Below are 19,288 nucleotides of genomic sequence, written 5' to 3' on the forward strand. Positions count from 1 at the left end.
TTGAAGATCCAAACAGGGACAAAAAAAGTTTCTTGACAACACTGATCCCCAAAATTAGCAACAACAACCTTTTTCAATTTAAATTTCTTTATCACTAGATCTAGTATCATCATATCTAATGGATTTCAACTAAGGAGCCGATAACATTATTTAAAAAGAAATAAATATAAAAATCGTGTTTATAAATTAGAATATATAAAGGAATTGAGGAAGCAATTGTTGAAGATAACTTTGAAGACAGGAAGATAGGAGGGGAAGTTCTTTGTTCAAGAAACAGAAAAACTTTTATCACTCGCAGAATCAACACAGTTTAGAAGTACATCAGAATACATATATACACAGCCGTGATACAGTTATTTCCTAACCATCTCAACTATTGATGATTAACTGTCACATAACTACCAATTAATCCCCACACCGTTTCCCAACCATCACACACCCTTTTCCTAAACGACACAAGATAATCAAATATACAAATGATGATGATGTGATTTATGATTAAGAAGATAGAATTGTTTAACAATATCTGAAACTAGTTTGTAAGAATGTGCCTTCATAGTTACCTGGCTACAGAAACACAAGGAGACCTGAAGCAGCGATGATATATAGAGGATGAACCAACAGTGACGAAGCTGAGAAAGACGGTGGGTGAAAGCTACAGATCCAACGGCGGTAAGTCGGCAGGGAAACGGCGAGTCAACGAGGAAGGAAGGGCGACAGCCAGACACGAGAGTCAACGAGGATATTGGTTTTCCGTTTTCCCTTTACGATCAGGGTGTTGCTTTCCTTTTTATTCTCTCAAGTAAGCGTGTATATGGACAAGGTAAATTTCAAGAAATTACCAACATATATTGTTATATTTATCAACGCAAATTTCAAAAAAGGGGAAAATTTATAATGGAATTAATATTAAAGGGTTTAATTAAATTGTTTTTTTTCTAAAAAACTATTGAAAATATTTTTCTAGTAGCTTTTTTTTTTCTTTTTTTTCAGGATACTATTATAATAAGCTAACAAATTAAATGTTTTTAGTTTTCCACGTGCATATCAAAAAATAATTTACACTTCTAATTAGGTTTTAAAATTTATTACAAAATTTTGAGTTTTAAATTTTATTAATAATACTGCATAAACTTTTTGAGTAAATTACAGGAATGGTCCCTATAGTTTGTGGTAATTTATATGTTTGTCTCTAATTTTTTTTTAAACTTAGACAGTCCTTATTATTTGATTTTGTTGCGTGGTTGGTCCCTATTAAACAGAAAATGACTATACTTCATTTATCTTTTCTTTTGAGTTATTTATTATTCAATAATATGTAAAGATATATTAGATAGTTAAATGCTCCACTTATCACTCACTTTCTTCCCCAATCCGTCATCAGATAACCCTCCACCTTTTTTATGCATCTTTAGCCGCCGCACCACCACCCGTCCATCCTCCCTCCACTTCCCACACAATTTTTACCGAAATAATTCCTAAAGGACATTTGACAAAAAAAATACAAATATGGTTTACAAAAACCAAAATAACCTTTACAATTCACTCAAAACCAATGTTTTAAAAATCGGTTTTTTAGTTGAACCGGTATGGTGACCAGTTCCCGGTTTAACCGGTTCGACCGCTGGGTCAACCGGTTTCTATAGTTTTCATGTTTTTTCCTATTTTTCTACACATACATACATATATAAATCATGAATTTGATGTTTACAATTTCAAACATTAAAAATACACATAAAAATAAGTTGTATATGAATCTAAATACATTAAAATAACACATAACCATAAGTTTTAGTGTTTTACATCAATCCATATACGTCAAAAAGAAAAAATAAAGTATAATACCGTAACGAAATATAGTTTTAAATGAATACAAACACATCAAAAAACTTTATAACATTTATCATATATTTTTATTTAGAGAAAATTAAATAGATATGAAAAAAATCACCAAAGTTTATTAAGTAAATTATTCTTTTTCATGTGTTTTTATTCGATTTAACCGTTTCAACCGTTTTTTCTGAAAACCGGCCGGTTCATTCTGGTTCAGAAATCAATGTAAAACAGGTGATAGTTGAACTGCTCCCTCCCCCGATTCCCGGTCGAACCGGTTCGACCGGCCGGTTCAAACCAGTTTTTAAAACATTGCTCAAAACACCATTACTTCACGTCACACAAAGTTTTATAGAAAGGGAAAAAAATTCTCAATACAAGCACAAAATTACAAGCATTTTTTTGGTGGAATTATCCCACGTGCCTCCCCTATTTTTTCCAATCGCCATGAATTCTTAAATTTTAATGTTTGTTGCTTACTAGACCTATACTATATTTTTTTCTGGGGGGGGGGGGGGGGTGCAATCGATGTTGTATTTTGTTTCTTTGGCTGCTATATTACATTCCTATAATATTAAATTAGTTGTGAGACCCATGTATTACATTGATTAATTTTTTTTTTAGAAAAAAAAAGTTAAATATAAAAGTCAAAATATTTGAGAACTTTGAATTTATAAGAAAATAAGAAAACTAATGAATTATTATAATTGAAATGTTTTTTATCTTTTAAATTTAGACAAATAATTTAAATAAATAAACAAAAGAAATTAATAAGCTTTAATTTGGGAATTTTGAAATTAAAAGGTAAGTTTATGAATGAAATCAATATCAATTTATTACTATATTTATTGTAATTATTACACTAAAATATTATGTGGAATTTAATAAAATAGAAAAACTCATAAAATGACATGTGGAAAAAAAATTAATTCAAAATAACCACAAAATTACATTTGACAAATTGAATAATAGTGTGACATTTGGCAAAAAAAAAACTTTCATTTATTAGTGTAGATACTTAAAGCACTAACAACGTATTAATACATTTAATTTTTCTATAATTTTGTAACTATAACATTGTTATGAATGTCATTTTGTTTCTTTATTTACATGGTAAATCAATAGCAAATAAAAAACCATCAATTATTTTTCAAACGAAAGAATGTCCATAACCTACAATTGATCATGTTAATGATAATACTTCTGAAGATGTTCATAATACATGTCACACCTGAAAAAGAATAATAATACCGAAAAGAGCTAATTAATGTTGAAACTGAGAAAACTTATTTATCAAATTTAAGAGAGATAAAGTTAGATTATTATTAATTGCAAAGATCAAGCTAACCTTTATTTATGTAATTTTTTTAGCTTTCAATTTCACTTTTAAATTTATGTTATTCATATTTCAAATATATTATAATATATTCTTACGATGTAAGTTTCCTTTATTCCAAAATCCTTGCTCCGCCCTGACTACTTTTTTGTTACACCATCATGCCTTGAAATGTCAAAATCTATACATTATCTCCTTTCTATACATTATGTCCTTGTTCACCAATTTCTCCTATGAGACCAAACATATATATTTAAATACATATTATAAATATTGTTTGTATCATACCTTAATTTAGTTATTTAACTCAATAATACTTATCTCTGGTGGACCAACTAAACACTTACCATCCATTTAAAACTATTGGCCAACTAAATAAATGATCATCAACGGGTTTTTGGCCTAACGGTAATGAATGACTCTCTCAAATTAGAGATCATATGTTTCAAGTCTCTTAAGAGACATAGGTTTTATTTAGGAATATGTTATCTAGTTTGCCGTTTAAAAAAATTATCAATCTAATAATCCCATATAAATATTCTTATGATCTGTTTTCTACATTCTCACTATGGTGATTAAAAATCTGTTAAACTAGATTCATTTTATAATTTGTACATGATATATATATATATATATATATATATATATATATATATATATATATATATATATATATATATATGGTATCGACTTAGACATCAATTAGAAAAATGAACATTTAGCAGTTATTTAAAGCTACATAGATTTCACTTCAAATTTAGAAAATCTTATAAATTTATAAAAACTCAAAGCCTGCAATTCAATTGTAGTTAGCCCAATATAGGTATTATTTAGCTTAAAAACCAGTCTATTTAATCCAATAACTTAAACCCAATAAGAGATCTTTCAATACGTTTTCTAATCTTTTGAAAAATGAAAATTTGAGCCCATCACCAAATTTACCAGATGTCGCTCAACAACACGATCTCCTCTTGTTCAGGTACACTGCTCCAGCGGCGGCAATTAATCGACCACCGTTATTATGTGGTGTACCTGAAAAAAACATGATCTCTCCTTTCCAAACCATGCCTCCATTCTCATAAAGCACCACAATTCTTAAAATAACCAATGAAAAATATAGGGATTCGAATAACGTCTGTATGAACAAAACAAGTAGCAGCAAAACATTGAACCGTGAGAGTCATAGCAACTCAGCAATCACATTTTAGTCTGCTCCTTCAATCACATGAACCAAATCAACAAAATAAAAAACATATAAAGTAATAAAAATAACATTACGACTTTACATGTGTATTAATCAACTAAAAAACCATTTATATTGTTTTCCTCTGTTTTTGGCAATCAGATAAATCGTTACCAGAGGTGACAAAAACCAAACCATCTTAATTATTCTAGAAAAGATTAGGATATAACTCATTGAGTTACAGTAGTATTAGGTTACCCATCTGACTAAATGCATCTATTTTGAATTCAGACAGCCATGTACTGCAGCCTCTCTTTCTCAAGTATTTTCATGTTAAGGACGAGACCCTGAAGATTCCCCCTTATCCTTCGAATATCTTTAAAGTAACATGAGTATATAGAGATCTGATAGAAAATGCTATGAAAACAGATAGATGGCAATACAATACACCAAGATCTCTTTAAGTTTGTTTGTACATATATGTGACCCAGCTAAATAAATGTGGGACATGTTAAAGAATAAAATCAAAAGGATCAGAACATGTCCATAAAAATAGAAAACTACAATAAATCAATTTTAAAGCATCAGCTGCGGAGGCATGTAACAGAAACCCTTGCTTGTTAGCAAGATGAAAAGGCTTCAAGTGAAAAAAAATAATTATTAAATTTATGTCTATTCTTGGAGGTGAAATGTAAACAATGAGAATTGTAATCTAAACGTCTAAAGATCTTAGGAATACATGATGTTCATGGAGCAGTAGCATAACACTAAAAACTTATTGGTTAAAGTCCAATACAATGTGGTGGACCATTGCCAATGATTAAGGGAATTTAATGACCTCTGGTAGTCAAATAATAGTTCAAATGTTTTATAAAGTTTATTGGAGGAAATACAGACTATGAACCAAACCCCTGTGCATTTGCTGTATTTGACAATCATTGCTTAAGATATCATGTATTTGACATAAAAACAAACATAAATTAATAAAACCAAAAGAACTTGATAACAACTAAAAACCCTGAATTTAGAGCCCTAAATGGAGGAAATAGGGATCCGTAATTCCTAACTCTAAGATTAAATAGGTAGAGAAAATTAGACAAATTCCCATCATATCAGCCCAACCACATTTTGATATTGCCATTTCCAAGCATCGATTGCAAGATTATGAATCCTTTTATCTTGTTACATCCTAAACCAATCAATGATATGATATATAACATACTTGGATCTGTATGCCTTTTATTCATGTGACGAGAGAAAGGTTTGGGTGTCAAAAATTATACCTCAAATGCATGACCACGACCAAGTATGTCGGCCTTCCTTGGGGATAAAGCTCTGAACCAACACTTTTCCTTTTGTTCTGAAAACAGATAAAAAGTTATGTGTTAATTATTATTCACAAACATCAACTTGGACAAAGTAGTTTGTATTGGGTCCTGATATATTTATGTGATCCAATATATCAAGACTTAATCAGTTAACATAGACCCATTCAGACAGATCACTACTTGGGTCGATTCATTTAAAAGCCAGAAGTAGAAATTTTATTATTTATATTTTATAAAAATAAACTCTTATAGTGGAGGTTTATAACATCAACGATAAATGGGTGGATTTGCGTGTGAAACATTTATTTATCTCCTAAAAAAAAGGGTCATTATCCATCTATTTAAAAAATATTTATCAAAAATCACATCTACCTTGACAGTCAGGGCCGTGTGCAACGAATTTACGAAGATAGGGAAACACACTAACGTCAGGAAGAAAAAATTTGTCGTAGCAATTTGATTTGTCATATTTTACAAGAACAAACTCTTATAGTTGAGGTCAATAAAATGAATGATAAATGGGTGTGCGGATTTGGGTTATATGAAACATTTATTTATCTACTAAAAATAAATGGATCATTATCCATCTATTTAAAGAAGTTGGTTCATAGACGAGATCATTACACATTAGGCATGACAATAAAATATTTTAATAAATGACATCTACCTTGATAGTCGGAGCCGTCTGGAACGAATTTACGATGATATGGATACAATGCAATGCCATATGAAGAAAACCGCCAGTTAGTTAGGATGTATTGTCCGGTTGTTGTTTGAAAAGGGGAGAGATCTCCACCAATTATGTGATTCCATGACTTGTAATAACCCAACACATCTTCTTCATCCTTCTTCTCTCCATCTTCATACACAAGACTCACCCCACACTCCTTTACAAGTTCATAATATGCATCTATTAAACTTTTATGCATCTGCGGTGTAACAGTGATAGTAATGTGGTCACCAACCTCCATCTCATTCTTCCCAAACATCCAATGACTTAACATCACCCAACACTCTCCAACTAAAACACATTTTTCATAGTAACGTTCGTATATCCACGCGCGGTTCTTTGTTATATTACTAATTGTCATCATTGGCGATAGAAGGAAATGATCAACATCTGATAAATACAAGTACTCGTCAAGAAGGTTTAATGTGTGTAGAGAGCAGAAGTTGAGCCCTGTAAGGATGTTGTTTGGAGATGATGATGATGATGGGATGGTAAATGATATTACTGGCCCCACGCTTCTATGCCTAAACCAACTCGGCATCTCCTCCGCCTCATACCTTGTGTTGAATATTCCAAATTCATAAAACATCATCTGCCAAATACAAACCACAATAATAATTACATTATATGTCTTCACATAAACACATACAGTTAAGTTAACTACACAAAACCTGGATTTTAGATTCTGAAGAATTAGGTCCCATGCGCCTTTCGTTGAGGAAGTCTAAATTAGTCCAGCCCAAGCTATGTAACACCTTTTCTTCAACACTCATCATTTCTTGGATTTTGATAATACCTTCAATTTCGTAATCGTTCAAACCAAGTGAAGAACATATCCGTTCTAACCAGCGTATTGATAACCGGAGTGGGAACATTTCTGGAACAAATACAACTTTGTCTGTATGATAATCATCACTAGCATTAAGAAACAACTCTTTTAGTGTACATGGAGGATACTCGACTGACTTCAATTTTTTACACTTCTGCATACTAAGTATCTCAAGTCTAGGAAGGGTTCTCACACAACTAGGCATGGAATTGAAAGGATTGTCATCTAAATATAATTCTTTTAACATGGATAGGCGACTGAAGTCCATGGGAAAGGATTCATTGGACAACTTGTTCTCTGTAAGTGACAACGTTACTAAAGACCTCGACAAAGACATTCCAGAGGACTTCAAATCACGTGGTATAGAACCCACAAAGGCTTCGTTTATGCCAATGTTGGTAACCGTGCATATTTCCAGTGAATCCATATCCATATTCTTGATTCGAGATTCACCAAGATTACAACCATCTAACAACATTGTTTCAACCTTCTCTAATATGCCTATATTTCTTGGAAGTTTTTCAAGATTCTTGCAGTCGCTCAGATCGATGAGGATAAGTTCAACACATTGTCCAATTGATTCACAAACATTAACCAAACCAATGCAGTTCCTAAGTATTAACCTCTCAAGCGCAGGGAGTTGTTCAAAATCACCAATACTATGAAGTTGTGTGCAAAAACTTAAATTAAGAATCTTCAATGAACCAAACAACCTTTTCTCTTTTAAGCACGAGCCATCCAACTACAAAATGGAAATAAGTTAGTATCCTATTGAATTTTATCAACTCACATGCATGACTAATAAATGAAGATAACTTTACCTTTTGCCTCTTCTCAAGTTGTTGTGGATTGCTATAACAACCGAAAAATGATTCAATATTGCTATATGACATGTCAAGGGCAACCAGATTCTGCATAGGTAAGTCTAAAGGTATAGACTTTAAACGAAACCCATTCATACACAACCATTTTATTTCTTCTGGAAAGTTCTCATAAGACCCATTCATGTACACATAATTGAGTTGTAGTAGCATCAAGTTATCCATGTTACTTAATGCATCTGTTTTCAGCTCATACGATGCTTCCAACTTCTCTTTCTCAAGTATGCTCATGTCAAGGGAAAGGCCTAGAAGATTTCCCTTACCCTAAGAAGAAACAGATTGCAAATAAACAAATAAGGCAATACAAAGTATTTTGGACATGCATACTACTAAAAGCATAATGGATTCTTACCTTTTTTCGTTTCAACACTCTGAATGACTCCTTATGACACCATAATCGACTTCGCTTCCATGGCTTATCAGGTGATTCTTGATGTACTTCGAATCTGCCCATCTCTTGAACCAACCGATGCATCTTCAATTCATTATTACATCCGATACTAAGAAGACATTTATCAATGAGATTCGTAATTCCGGAACTTGTGTTTATATCACATGCCTCTAATATTGTTTCGCTAAGATCTCTATCCATTCCAACAAAAAAACAAGAAATATGCTTAAACAAGTCCTTATCGTTTTTGGATGACAAAGAGTGGAAGCTCATTCTCAAGACATTATTTATACGATCATTTGTTTCTTTCTTTAGCCCTTTCATGCACCCTTCCCAATACGCCACACCTCGATTATGAAGAAGCTTGCCCAAAACTTCAAGAGCCATTGGATGTCCTTGACAATACTCCAAAAGCTTACCTGACACCTCTTCATAACCTTCCTTGGGATGGTTGCACATGAATGCATGGGAACACAAAAGTTGTCGTGATTTAATCTGAGATAAGCCTTTAAGGAAGTGTTCTACATGTTTGGCTTTACTATTTGTTTTGAATAGTGCACAACTCTCTGTCAAGCATCTGTCCTTTGTGGTTATTATAACCTTGCTTCCAGGATGAAAACCTTTGCTTCCAAGTAATGCATCCAACTGATCAATACTACTTATATCATCAAGAACAAGAAACGCCCTTTTACGAGCTATTGCATTCTCTATCATTGATGTGTATTTTGAAACATCATAAACTTGAATTGAAATTGCTTTTGAAATGTCACTGCACAGTTGATTTTGTATATCAAGCAGCCCAGTATACTTTCCATCACATCTCCTAGTGATATCTTCAATATAGCTGCTTTTGTGGAATTCTCGACAGTATAGCTCATAGACATGTTTGGCTAAAGATGTCTTCCCGATCCCGCCTATACCATAAATGGTGAGTATGTCTGCCGTATGTGAGGATCCATCTTTCAACCATGAAGTCACAAAGTGAATATGATAGTCCATCCCAATAAATAGCGGTTGAGCACATCTTAATGGTGCATGTAATCTACGATGGATGTCCTTCACAATTTCTTCAATAAACTCCGTCTCTAGCCTGAAACATGATTTAATAAGAATTACAAAACACAATCCACAAAACTAACAAAACAAATTTGGAGCTTTTATTTATATAAAGATCCAAATCAAAATTATGTCACTACTGTTAGTGTTAGATATATGTAAAATAGGGTTTATTTGCTTTTACGTTACTTTATTTCTATTTTCCTGTTTTAGGTACACTAGTTGATTTATAAATTAGGGTTTAACCTCTTTATCAATGACAAGATAATATTCCAGAAATCTGATTCCTTCACAACAACAACTATTAGTTTTAAACTTTTAATTAAGTTCTTCGCATCAACCCATATTGTCTTTTCATTCTAACCATATACATACCTAATGTGTAAGGTCATCAATATTTATGTATAATAAGGCCAAAACTACCAATGTAATACAAGTTTCCACTAATGGGCCTTGTAACTTCACTATGAATCTACTAGACCTTCAAACTTTTACTTAATTATCAATGTGATAAGTTTGAAAAAAGAGCTAGTAGGTTATCCTTTACTACTTACAACAAAGTTATTTATCATAAAAGACCATATGGATTGAAGGTAGTATGGTATAACTAATAGTAGATGTATATGTAGGAATTAATTCACTTAATTCCCTTGATAGTGAACTTTATGCAAGAATCAATTCAATTGATTCTATTAGAATGTTACCAACAAAGCTGGAAATTGAATCAGAGTTTAAACAGGGACATAAAAAAGAGAATCAATTCACGAAACAGGGAAGAAGTATTTTCTGGGAAAATTGCTTGCTCTCCAAGCTTAATTGACCATCAGGAATACAAAAATTGATTAAAATAAACCTAAAACTATACTCTGATTTATACTAAAACCGATAGTATCCTAAACTAACACAAAATACTTTAAAAATAAAGAATTCCCAAAATACCCCTGGGACCAAAACTATCCCAGTTTCTGGATTATCCCAACAGTATAGCAACCTATTCAAAATGTGGTTTTTAATAAAAGGGTTAATTAGTTATTCAAGCAACAGTATTTCGTCTTTTTCCCAGTTTATGCAACAATGTTATATGTATACAAAATATACAACCACATTTTAAATAAGGAACAAATAATGCTTACCGAAATGCATAGGGTGAAAATGATATTGACATTGTTCATATGGGTGAATATGTGGTTACCTGCCATTTATGTCATTTCCTTTTAAATTAGCAACTTCGATAAGTGCTTTCTTCCATTGGTCCTTTTTTTGAGCCCATTGACTTCTTTTATTCCCATCTATCTCTTCATCCATTTTCAGTTTATGCTTAGCCATTGCATCTCCAAAGCTACTTTGTTGCTTCCTGACATGGGTGGGCTCCACATGATAAAAGATGGGGATGACAATGTGGTTGGATGTCATACGCTGCTCAAGGATCAACACCAGTTCATCCAGACACCATGTTGAGGAAGCGTAGTTCTTAGATAACACAATAATAGAAGCCCGAGATGCCTTAATTGCACTCTCTAATTCCGGTTTCAGATCTTCCCCTGTTTCAATCTCTTCATCATCCAAGAAGGTAGTGATGTTGGCATCAATAAGGGCCTCATAAAGATAATTAGTAAAACTAAGACGAGTGTCAACACCTCTAAAACTTAAAAATACATCATATCTATAACCATCAGTTGATGAACTAGGGCCAGAAGTTGATGGATGATGGCCATGAGTTGATGAAGAAGATGAAGATCCTTCTGGAAGTTCAGATAGAACAACCATTATGAGTTATGCGTTGATGACTCTTCACCCTTATCACAAATTTTAGAATTTATTTCGACAGGTTATTGATAATGTAAGTCAGTTTCACTGGCTTTCCTCACTTGTGCTTCAATGTCAGGATCTCAGTACATAATGCCTCTACAAAAAAAAATCCAAATTATTAGGAATTACAATATGCAACGTAACTCTCATCAAAGAATTTAAACCTCAATAATTTTAGTAGTAATAATAATAATATTAATACCTTTGAATTTTTCAAAATAAAACTTGTAGGTAATTAAAGTACAATACATATGCATCTCAAAACTTTTCTGTGTGAACTAATACCCCTAGAAAATGTTTAAATCTCATTATATGAACTCTAATTGTGTTAATATCTGTGTTTTAACCCTTGATTTCATTTTTTGTGTTCAGAGGCTATTCATAGCTTAATTAGTGTTAAACTTGGTTGTTTTGTGTGCAAGGGACATATGGGAATCAAGCAGAGAGACACTGCTCTTATATCAAACCAACTAATTCATTTAACCTACAACGTCCCTATTTTGATTTAATTAACCCACAAAAATCAACACCAAATACCATTCTGGATACAACTACAAGATCCACAACTGCTTCCCATGAAAGGCATTGCATAAAGATATAGGCATTTTCAAGCTTTCACCAAATATCAACAACCAGTAATTCATAGATCCAAACGGAAAATAAATAAATAAATAATCTTGACATACAGATCCCCTTTTAAATTTATATTTCTCAATCACTAGATCTAGTATCATCATATCTGTAACTATATGTGAAGCCCAAGATTGTCTCTCCAAAGGAGCCATTGTAGATAGAAGAGGGACTCCAACATATATAGTCACTTATAAGACCGTGTCACACCGATTTAGGATACACTAATAATATCTAAAGGATTTCAACTAAAACTCATAGGTTTGTTCCATATGATATGTTTCTGAAACTAACAATGTAATCAGAGATCTGCTAATACAATCACAGCCTCAGAGACTGCTTTAAGTTTGTGTGAGGTAAAAGAAACAGAAGAACAGGGGAAAAACAAAGCAAACTGTGAAGAAAGTAGAAAAAGAGGAAAACAAAACTTGCATGGAGACTAAGCAATTACTAACTGAAAACGTGTTTTCTGAATACACTATTGGGGAATCGACTATATCTGTTTATACTAGATAAAAAGGTATCCTAGTCTAACTCTAAAACTGGAAGAAAAACTGTTCAAATAAAAACTTCTGAAAATACCCCTGAGGTTCTTTTACAGAATTAAGCCAACAAACAAGGCATGCCCTTTCAAAAGGTTCAATTTCAAAGTCTATATTAGATAAAACTTCAAAGTTAAACACCCATTATGATAATCGAATATTGAAGCTTGGTCATTATGAAGGTTTAGCTTACATTTAAGGCACAGATAACATCCTTTTAATAGAATTCAATGTAAAAAATTGTGTTTATAAGTTAGAAAATATAAAGGAATTGAGGAAGCAATTTTGGAGGGTTGAAGAATTTCCCACTGTGATTATAATAATATTTATGATTAATAAGATGAAATTGTCAAATAATATCTGAAACTAACTTGTAAGAATGTGGCTGCATACTTACCTGCTAACAGGAAGACAAGGAGACCTGAAGCAGCGATGATATATAGAGGATGAACCAACAGTGACGAAGCTGAAAAAGATGATGACTGAAATCTACAGATCAAATGGTTTCAGGAATCAAGGGTGTTGCTTTTCCTTTTATTCTTTCAAGTAAACATATTAGGAGAAGAAGTCAATTGAAAAAGCCAATGCAAATTTTATAATAGGACTAATTGTTTTTGGAGAAAAAGTCAATAGAAAAAGTCAGCAGCTTGTCCCGCATAGAAAGTCAAAATGACCAGACAGTGAGTTGGAGGACGTTGCAAATAACCCTGCGATTATCAAATCTAAAAAATATTATGAAAATATAGTGAACTGTGTTTTTGACTTTTTGTTTTTCTACCTACTATCACAGCTCACATCTCAATTTTACATTTTTAGCTTAGGTTTTAAATTTTATTAGGAATCGTCAAAACTTTGAATTTTTTTACGAAGATAGTCCAAACATTTTTATTTAATAAATTCGCTCCTAATATTTTTTCCCCTTTCATACAACTTCCAAATAACTTTTTAAAAACATTTTTTTAAATACAAATTCAAAACATTTATCACTACTAGAAAACTGTTGCAATAGCTACAACACAATCCGTATCTATTCCGTAGCTATAAGCGGATAGCTACGGAATTGCTACGGAAAATTGTCTGTAGCATAATGGCCCGTGGCTAAATTATAGCTACGGATTAGCTACAGAATCGCTACTAGCTACAGAATCGCTACTGAATAGCTACGGAATTTTCCGTAGCTACCATAGCTACGGAATAGCTACGGAAATAAATAGCTACGGATTTCTTACAGAATAGCTACGGAAATGAATAGCTACGGAACTAAATAGCTACGGAAGTGAAAAGCTACGGAATAGCTACGGTAGTAAATAGCTATGGATTTTCTGTAGGTAATCCGTAGCTAATCGCTTTTTTTTTTTTTAAAAAAAAACAATAAAAATCCAGTTTCTTCTGTCGAAAATATTGAAAAAACCCATTACATTAAACTTATAATAATATTAAAATTCAACTACAAAACAAATAACATTATATTAAAACTAATAAACCTAAAAAAGTATCAAATACAAATACATATTACTAATGAACATTGTCTAATAATACATTAAATGTATCTAATAATACACATTAAAAGTGTCAGCTACAAATGTTTGACTAAGTGCTTACAATGTATTCCATTGTCGGTTATAACCTTATATTTTGCATTTACTCAATGTATTTCATATGAATAGCTTAAATACAAACTAATACAATTCATACTACTCATAAAATACAATGCATTTCAATTGTCCTGTCATACTTTGTATGAAGATATTCATTGTAACTATTTCTAACCTTGCCTTCCCTTTCTGCTTTGGCCATTTTTCTTGCAACTGTTGTCCCACAAATATTGCAAGTATTATCCATTTAATAAGTGAAATCGAGAAACAATCTTGTATCAAACTAACAATCTGCAAGCTTGCCTGAAACAATGTGAAAACAAGTATCAATTACTAATTGAAAGAATGTGTAACTGTTATTTAATTACAATAAGTTAGTTATAGTTTTATTAGCATATAAAAGAAATTATATCATGCAAAGTATGTTAATAATGTTGTGAGTATTATTTATCATGGTAACTAATATTCATTGCATTCAAACCAGTTTTAACACATGAATGTTAACTGATACAAAATATCATCCAACAAACAAACCATTTTTACTAATGTTAACTGGATAAAAAAAACATCATTCCAATACATCCAATAATCTATGCCTGATAAAGAAACATAATCATATTTATAATTATTTACTTTATAAAAACAAGAACTAATAAAAGCTTGAATAAACATAAATAAAGTAATGGACCTGGTAATTTGATATTATCTAAACATAGAGCCATTGTAGCTCCTCTTCTGTCAAAGTTAAGGTTCCCCAAAATGCAATAAATGCGACATGCTCGAGAAGGTCAACCTAGAATCGATTAAGCAATTAATTTCAAGTAAATAGTGACAAAAATGAGCTAAAAATAAGCAATCCATCGCCCTCCCAATTCCAAAACCACGATCTTTAGAAGTTTTAGCCAACAGTCAATCTTCAACAAACAACTAAAATTAGAATTGCTAATAGAAAGACATTTAAAACGTAAGTATATGACTATATTTATTAAAGACGGAATAACATCATATAAACTTAAATAAGAAGAAAGGGAGAAAGAGAGATAACCAAGAGCTACAAGATGTCACAGTGGCAGGAACTTAACTTGAACTCCAGGTAGATGACTGTATATACTAGCCAAACTCAATGATCGGTATTTGGTAATAATTAAAGTAAAATAGGAGGGAATCGAATGTTACCTTAATCGACAAAAAGAGTTACTAGCCGAAAAATGCAACGATGGTGGTTATCGACGGAGCGATGGCGACTATGTCTTCACCTGTTATATCATCAGAAAAAGAGAGATGATACAGAGCGGTGAGGGTTTTCGGTGAACTTCGTCTTTCCACTAACAAAGGAAGTGGGGTTGCATATTTCAACAGAATACAAAAACTTCACCTTGCCAAGAAGACTCAATCCAATCCTAGTTACTTTGGAGGTGACAATGGTGGTCTGACCACCACTTTCGCCACGTAAGGCCACCGCCGGTTACCAGGTCGTCGCTGACCACTTATCCCGTAGCAATGGTCACTGCTTATATGTCTGTTCCCACTGCTTCTTTATCTTTTATCTCAGTTCACTCACAACACGCACAAAGGTGGGGAAAAGTATAGGTATTCTGTATCCATTCCGTAGCTAATTAGCTACGGAATAGCTACGGATGAGCATCTGTAGCTATTCCTTAGCTAATTAGCTACGGACTAGCATCCGTAGCTATTCCGTTACTAAACTAGGGCATCCCATTCTGTAGCTGATCCGTAGCAATTCCATAGCTAATTAGCTACGGAAATTTTCCGTAGCTATTTTCCGTAGGAAAATCCATGTTTTCTAGTAGTGTATAAATACTTTGGTTTAAAAAGTTTTTAAACTTGTTTTATAACTTTTTTCAAAAACTTTTTTTTACACTTTACACAATTTTCATACAAGTTTTTTATACAAAGATGTTTTTAAATATTAGAAGTTTAAAACAAATGATCATGTTAATGATAATACTTCGGAAGATGTTCATAATACATTTCACACCTGAAAAGAATAATAATACCGAAAAGAGCTGGTTAATGTTAAAACTGAGAAAACTTACTTATCAAATTTAAGTGAGATAAGATTAGATTATTATTAATTGCAAAGACCGAGCTAGCCTTTATTTAGATAATTTTTTAGATTTCAATTTCAATTTTAAATTTAGGGTATTCATATTTCAAATATATTATAATATATTCTTACGATATAAATCTCCCTTATTCCAAAATCCTTGCTCTGCTCCTTACTATTTTTTTGCTACATCGTCGTGCCTTGAAATGTCAAAATCGTTACATTATCTCCTTGTTCACCAATTTCTCTTGTGAGACCAAACATATATAATTAAATACATATTATAAATATTGTTTGTATTATACCTTAATTTAGTTATTTAACTCAATAATACTTATCTCTGGTGGACCAACTAAAAAATTACCATCCATTTAAAACTATTGGCTAACTAAATTAATGATCATCGAAGGGTCTTTGGCTTAACGGAAAGGAGTGATTCTCTCAAATTAGAGGTCGTGTGTTCAAGTCTATTAGGAGACATAGATGCTTTTGAGGAATATGTTATTTAGTTTTCCCTTTAATAAAAAAAATTATCAAGCTAATAAGCCCATATAAATATTCTTATGATTTGTTTTGTATATTCTCACTATGGCGATTAAAAATCTTATAATTAGATACATTTTATAATTTGTACATGGAATATATATATATATATATATATATATATATATATATATATATATATATATATATATATATATATAGGGCTCGGTATAATGTGGAAGGACAACTATTGTGTAGACGTGTGGATAATGTTATTTTATGAGAATTAGTAAGAGAATATGTTATTTAGTAATGTGAATACGTTCAATCTCACATAACTATTGTTATTTTAATGGATTATCACTAATTCTAATTTATTTTTGTTCTCATGCATCGTTTTTCATTTATTTTTATTCTTACAGAATACGACTCAATAAAAATCCTGATAACATTATGACAGAATGACAATAATTAAAAAAAGTCTATAATAACCTTATAGACGATTTAATTAGTGAAAATTCGTAATAATTACAATAATTATATAAGATTGAACGTATTCATATTATCAAACAACATATTTTCTTTGTCATTCTCACAGAATAGCATTATCCACACGTCCACACAATAGATGTCAATCCACATTTGAACCTAACTATATATATATATATATATATATATATATATATATATATATGTAGGTTCAAATGTAGATGTACAAATATTGTGTGGATGTAGGGATTAATATGGGCCAAGTATTATTTAATTTTAATAACTAATTTATTAAATCATCTATTCTTTAATTTAGGCAAATTAGTTTATTTAAAACCTATTGCCTCTTCCATCGACACCCAAAAAAACGTATCCCTCCCGTTTCCATCCAGATTTACTGAAACACCTCCGGCTAGCACATCCTCTATCCTGTGAAGCTACGATTGAAGCACTGCAACCCACCGTACATCTTTAAGCTACGATTTTTGTCGTTCTCTCTCTCTCTCTCTCATTCTTTTTCTCGTTTGATTTGGTTTAAATCAACAAAAGAGCAAAAATCGTGATTTGGTTTTTGAATCATCACCGGATCGATGCCATACAGATTTAGGCTTTGAGGTAGGAAATCGAGAACCGGGCATCGGTGGAGGTGGTGGTGGTGGGAGGAAGGGATTTAATGATCGCCATCGTCAAGATCGAGACTCAATTTGACTGTGTGCTTCATCGATTCAGCCGACCCTATTCTCTTAGTCATCATCGATTTCTCCCAGGTAAGTTCTCGATTCCACAAAATCGGTATGTTGTTCGATCCCTTAATCTAAATCTGCGTTTTAGAATTTTATTTTTTTGTCAATTTAATTGTGTAGGTCTCCCTGCCTGACAGACGTTCCCACACGCACATACCTCACCTGAAGGTCCAACTATGGCGCAGATCCTCTTCTCCCATCACTCCGGTAAGCACAAAACTCTAAATCTATTTTTCCTGAAGTTCCTTGTCACAAATTGAAATATGTTTTCTTGTAGAAACTGTGCTTAGATTGAAAAATCATCATTATATGTTATTGTTGTGTATATGAAGTTGGATTTTGTTGATGACCCTGGTGCTGTTCTGGAGAACATGAAGGCGAATCACATTGGGAACAAGAGGTCACTATTTTACCAGGCCTATGCTCTTTATTATGAGAAATTGAAGAAATTTATTGATGCTGAAAAGATGTATCATTTAGGAGTGCAAAAGTAAGTGATTGTTATTTGTTATTTTTCCAAATGTTCATTCAATTTGAATTGTTCTCTGATTATCTTAGCTTCATATACTTAAAGCCTTATTGTTTTTTTTTAGTAATACGTTATATGATTTTTTGGTTTTTACCTTTTGCAAGCTTAATTGATAACTGGTAATGTGATAATGGATTTGTTTGTAGCATCTATACTACAGTATGAACAATGTGAGGTGAGGTAATTAAATATTTGAATTTTGTTTTTACATAATGATCAGGTGAAGTAAAACTTATGAGTTAATTCCAACATAATACATACAGTAATTGAATCGTGAATTCCAATTCTATTGGAATGGAATCACGAATTCCAATTTTGTTGGAATGAAATATGGATATTTTCTCTCTGATTTATGCATGTTATACAATTCTTGGTTATTGGTTTTGGTGCAATTCACAAGTCCGCATATTTTTCCAAAGGAATTTAGTTTTTTATTTTTCATTTGCTAATGCATTATTGGATTCTAAACTACAATTTGGTTTTGTTTTCACAGAAGTTGATGTTTGAAGAACGGACCACAAAATTGAAAGTGATTCTAAGCAACATTATTCTTTTAGAATGTATTAGTGTCTTTGTTAGATTTTGATGTTTTCTTTTGTCGATTTGAAAGTTTTTTTTAGTTTTATTCTTTAACAGTAAATGTAATTCTTAGTAATTGTCACCCGTATTCTATAAGAATTAATGTAATTTTTGTTATTATTCTTCAACTCATGGTTCAAATTTTTGTTATTTTTCAAAATGTTCATTCAATCAGGTCTGAATATCATTCTAACAGAATCAGATCGTTTATGATTAAAAAAATATGTTCGATTTGAATTAACTAAAAAACAATC

At 31.9% G+C, this 19,288-nt stretch overlaps 2 protein-coding genes across 5 annotated transcripts in view; both read right to left on the reverse strand.

The window, feature by feature from the left end:
* Positions 1-750, reverse strand: part of LOC145162636 (disease resistance protein RUN1-like) — a 21,965-nt gene extending 21,215 nt beyond the window's left edge. For all 4 annotated transcript variants that reach the window (XM_079081724.1, XM_079081731.1, XM_079081736.1 and 1 more), the window contains exon 1: positions 564-750. The gene's annotated coding sequence lies outside the window, so the exon portion shown is untranslated. The remainder of the gene's footprint in view (positions 1-563) is intronic.
* A 4,007-nt stretch (positions 751-4,757) lies between these two features.
* LOC145162665 (disease resistance protein RUN1-like) lies at positions 4,758-13,037 on the reverse strand. The gene is made up of 8 exons (XM_079081745.1): positions 12,946-13,037; positions 10,760-11,472; positions 8,473-9,601; positions 8,061-8,384; positions 7,082-7,981; positions 6,348-7,002; positions 5,636-5,712; positions 4,758-5,541 (listed from the first exon to the last, which is right to left on the reverse strand). Exons 2-8 carry the CDS (start codon positions 11,332-11,334, stop codon positions 5,527-5,529), a joined length of 3,675 nt encoding a protein of 1,224 aa, XP_078937871.1. The 5' UTR covers positions 11,335-11,472; positions 12,946-13,037; the 3' UTR covers positions 4,758-5,526.
* Between the last annotated feature and the right edge of the window lie 6,251 nt (positions 13,038-19,288).

Source organism: Lactuca virosa, chromosome 1, assembly GCF_052849685.1.
Source record: "Lactuca virosa cultivar CGN04683 chromosome 1, Lactuca_virosa_CGN04683_v6, whole genome shotgun sequence".
In the NCBI taxonomy this organism is placed as follows: domain Eukaryota; kingdom Viridiplantae; phylum Streptophyta; class Magnoliopsida; order Asterales; family Asteraceae; genus Lactuca; species Lactuca virosa.

Bases quoted from the DNA above. Each gene is read 5' to 3' on its own strand.
- LOC145162665 (XM_079081745.1), bottom strand. From the start codon at position 11,334: ATGGTTGTTCTATCTGAACTTCCAGAAGGATCTTCATCTTCTTCATCA. The intron at 8,385-8,472 runs GTAAGAATCCAT...GTTTCTTCTTAG, and splicing joins GAGTGTTGAAACGAAAAAAG to GGTAAGGGAAATCTTCTAGG. The intron at 7,003-7,081 runs GTTTTGTGTAGT...TGTATTTGGCAG, and splicing joins CTTCAGAATCTAAAATCCAG to ATGATGTTTTATGAATTTGG.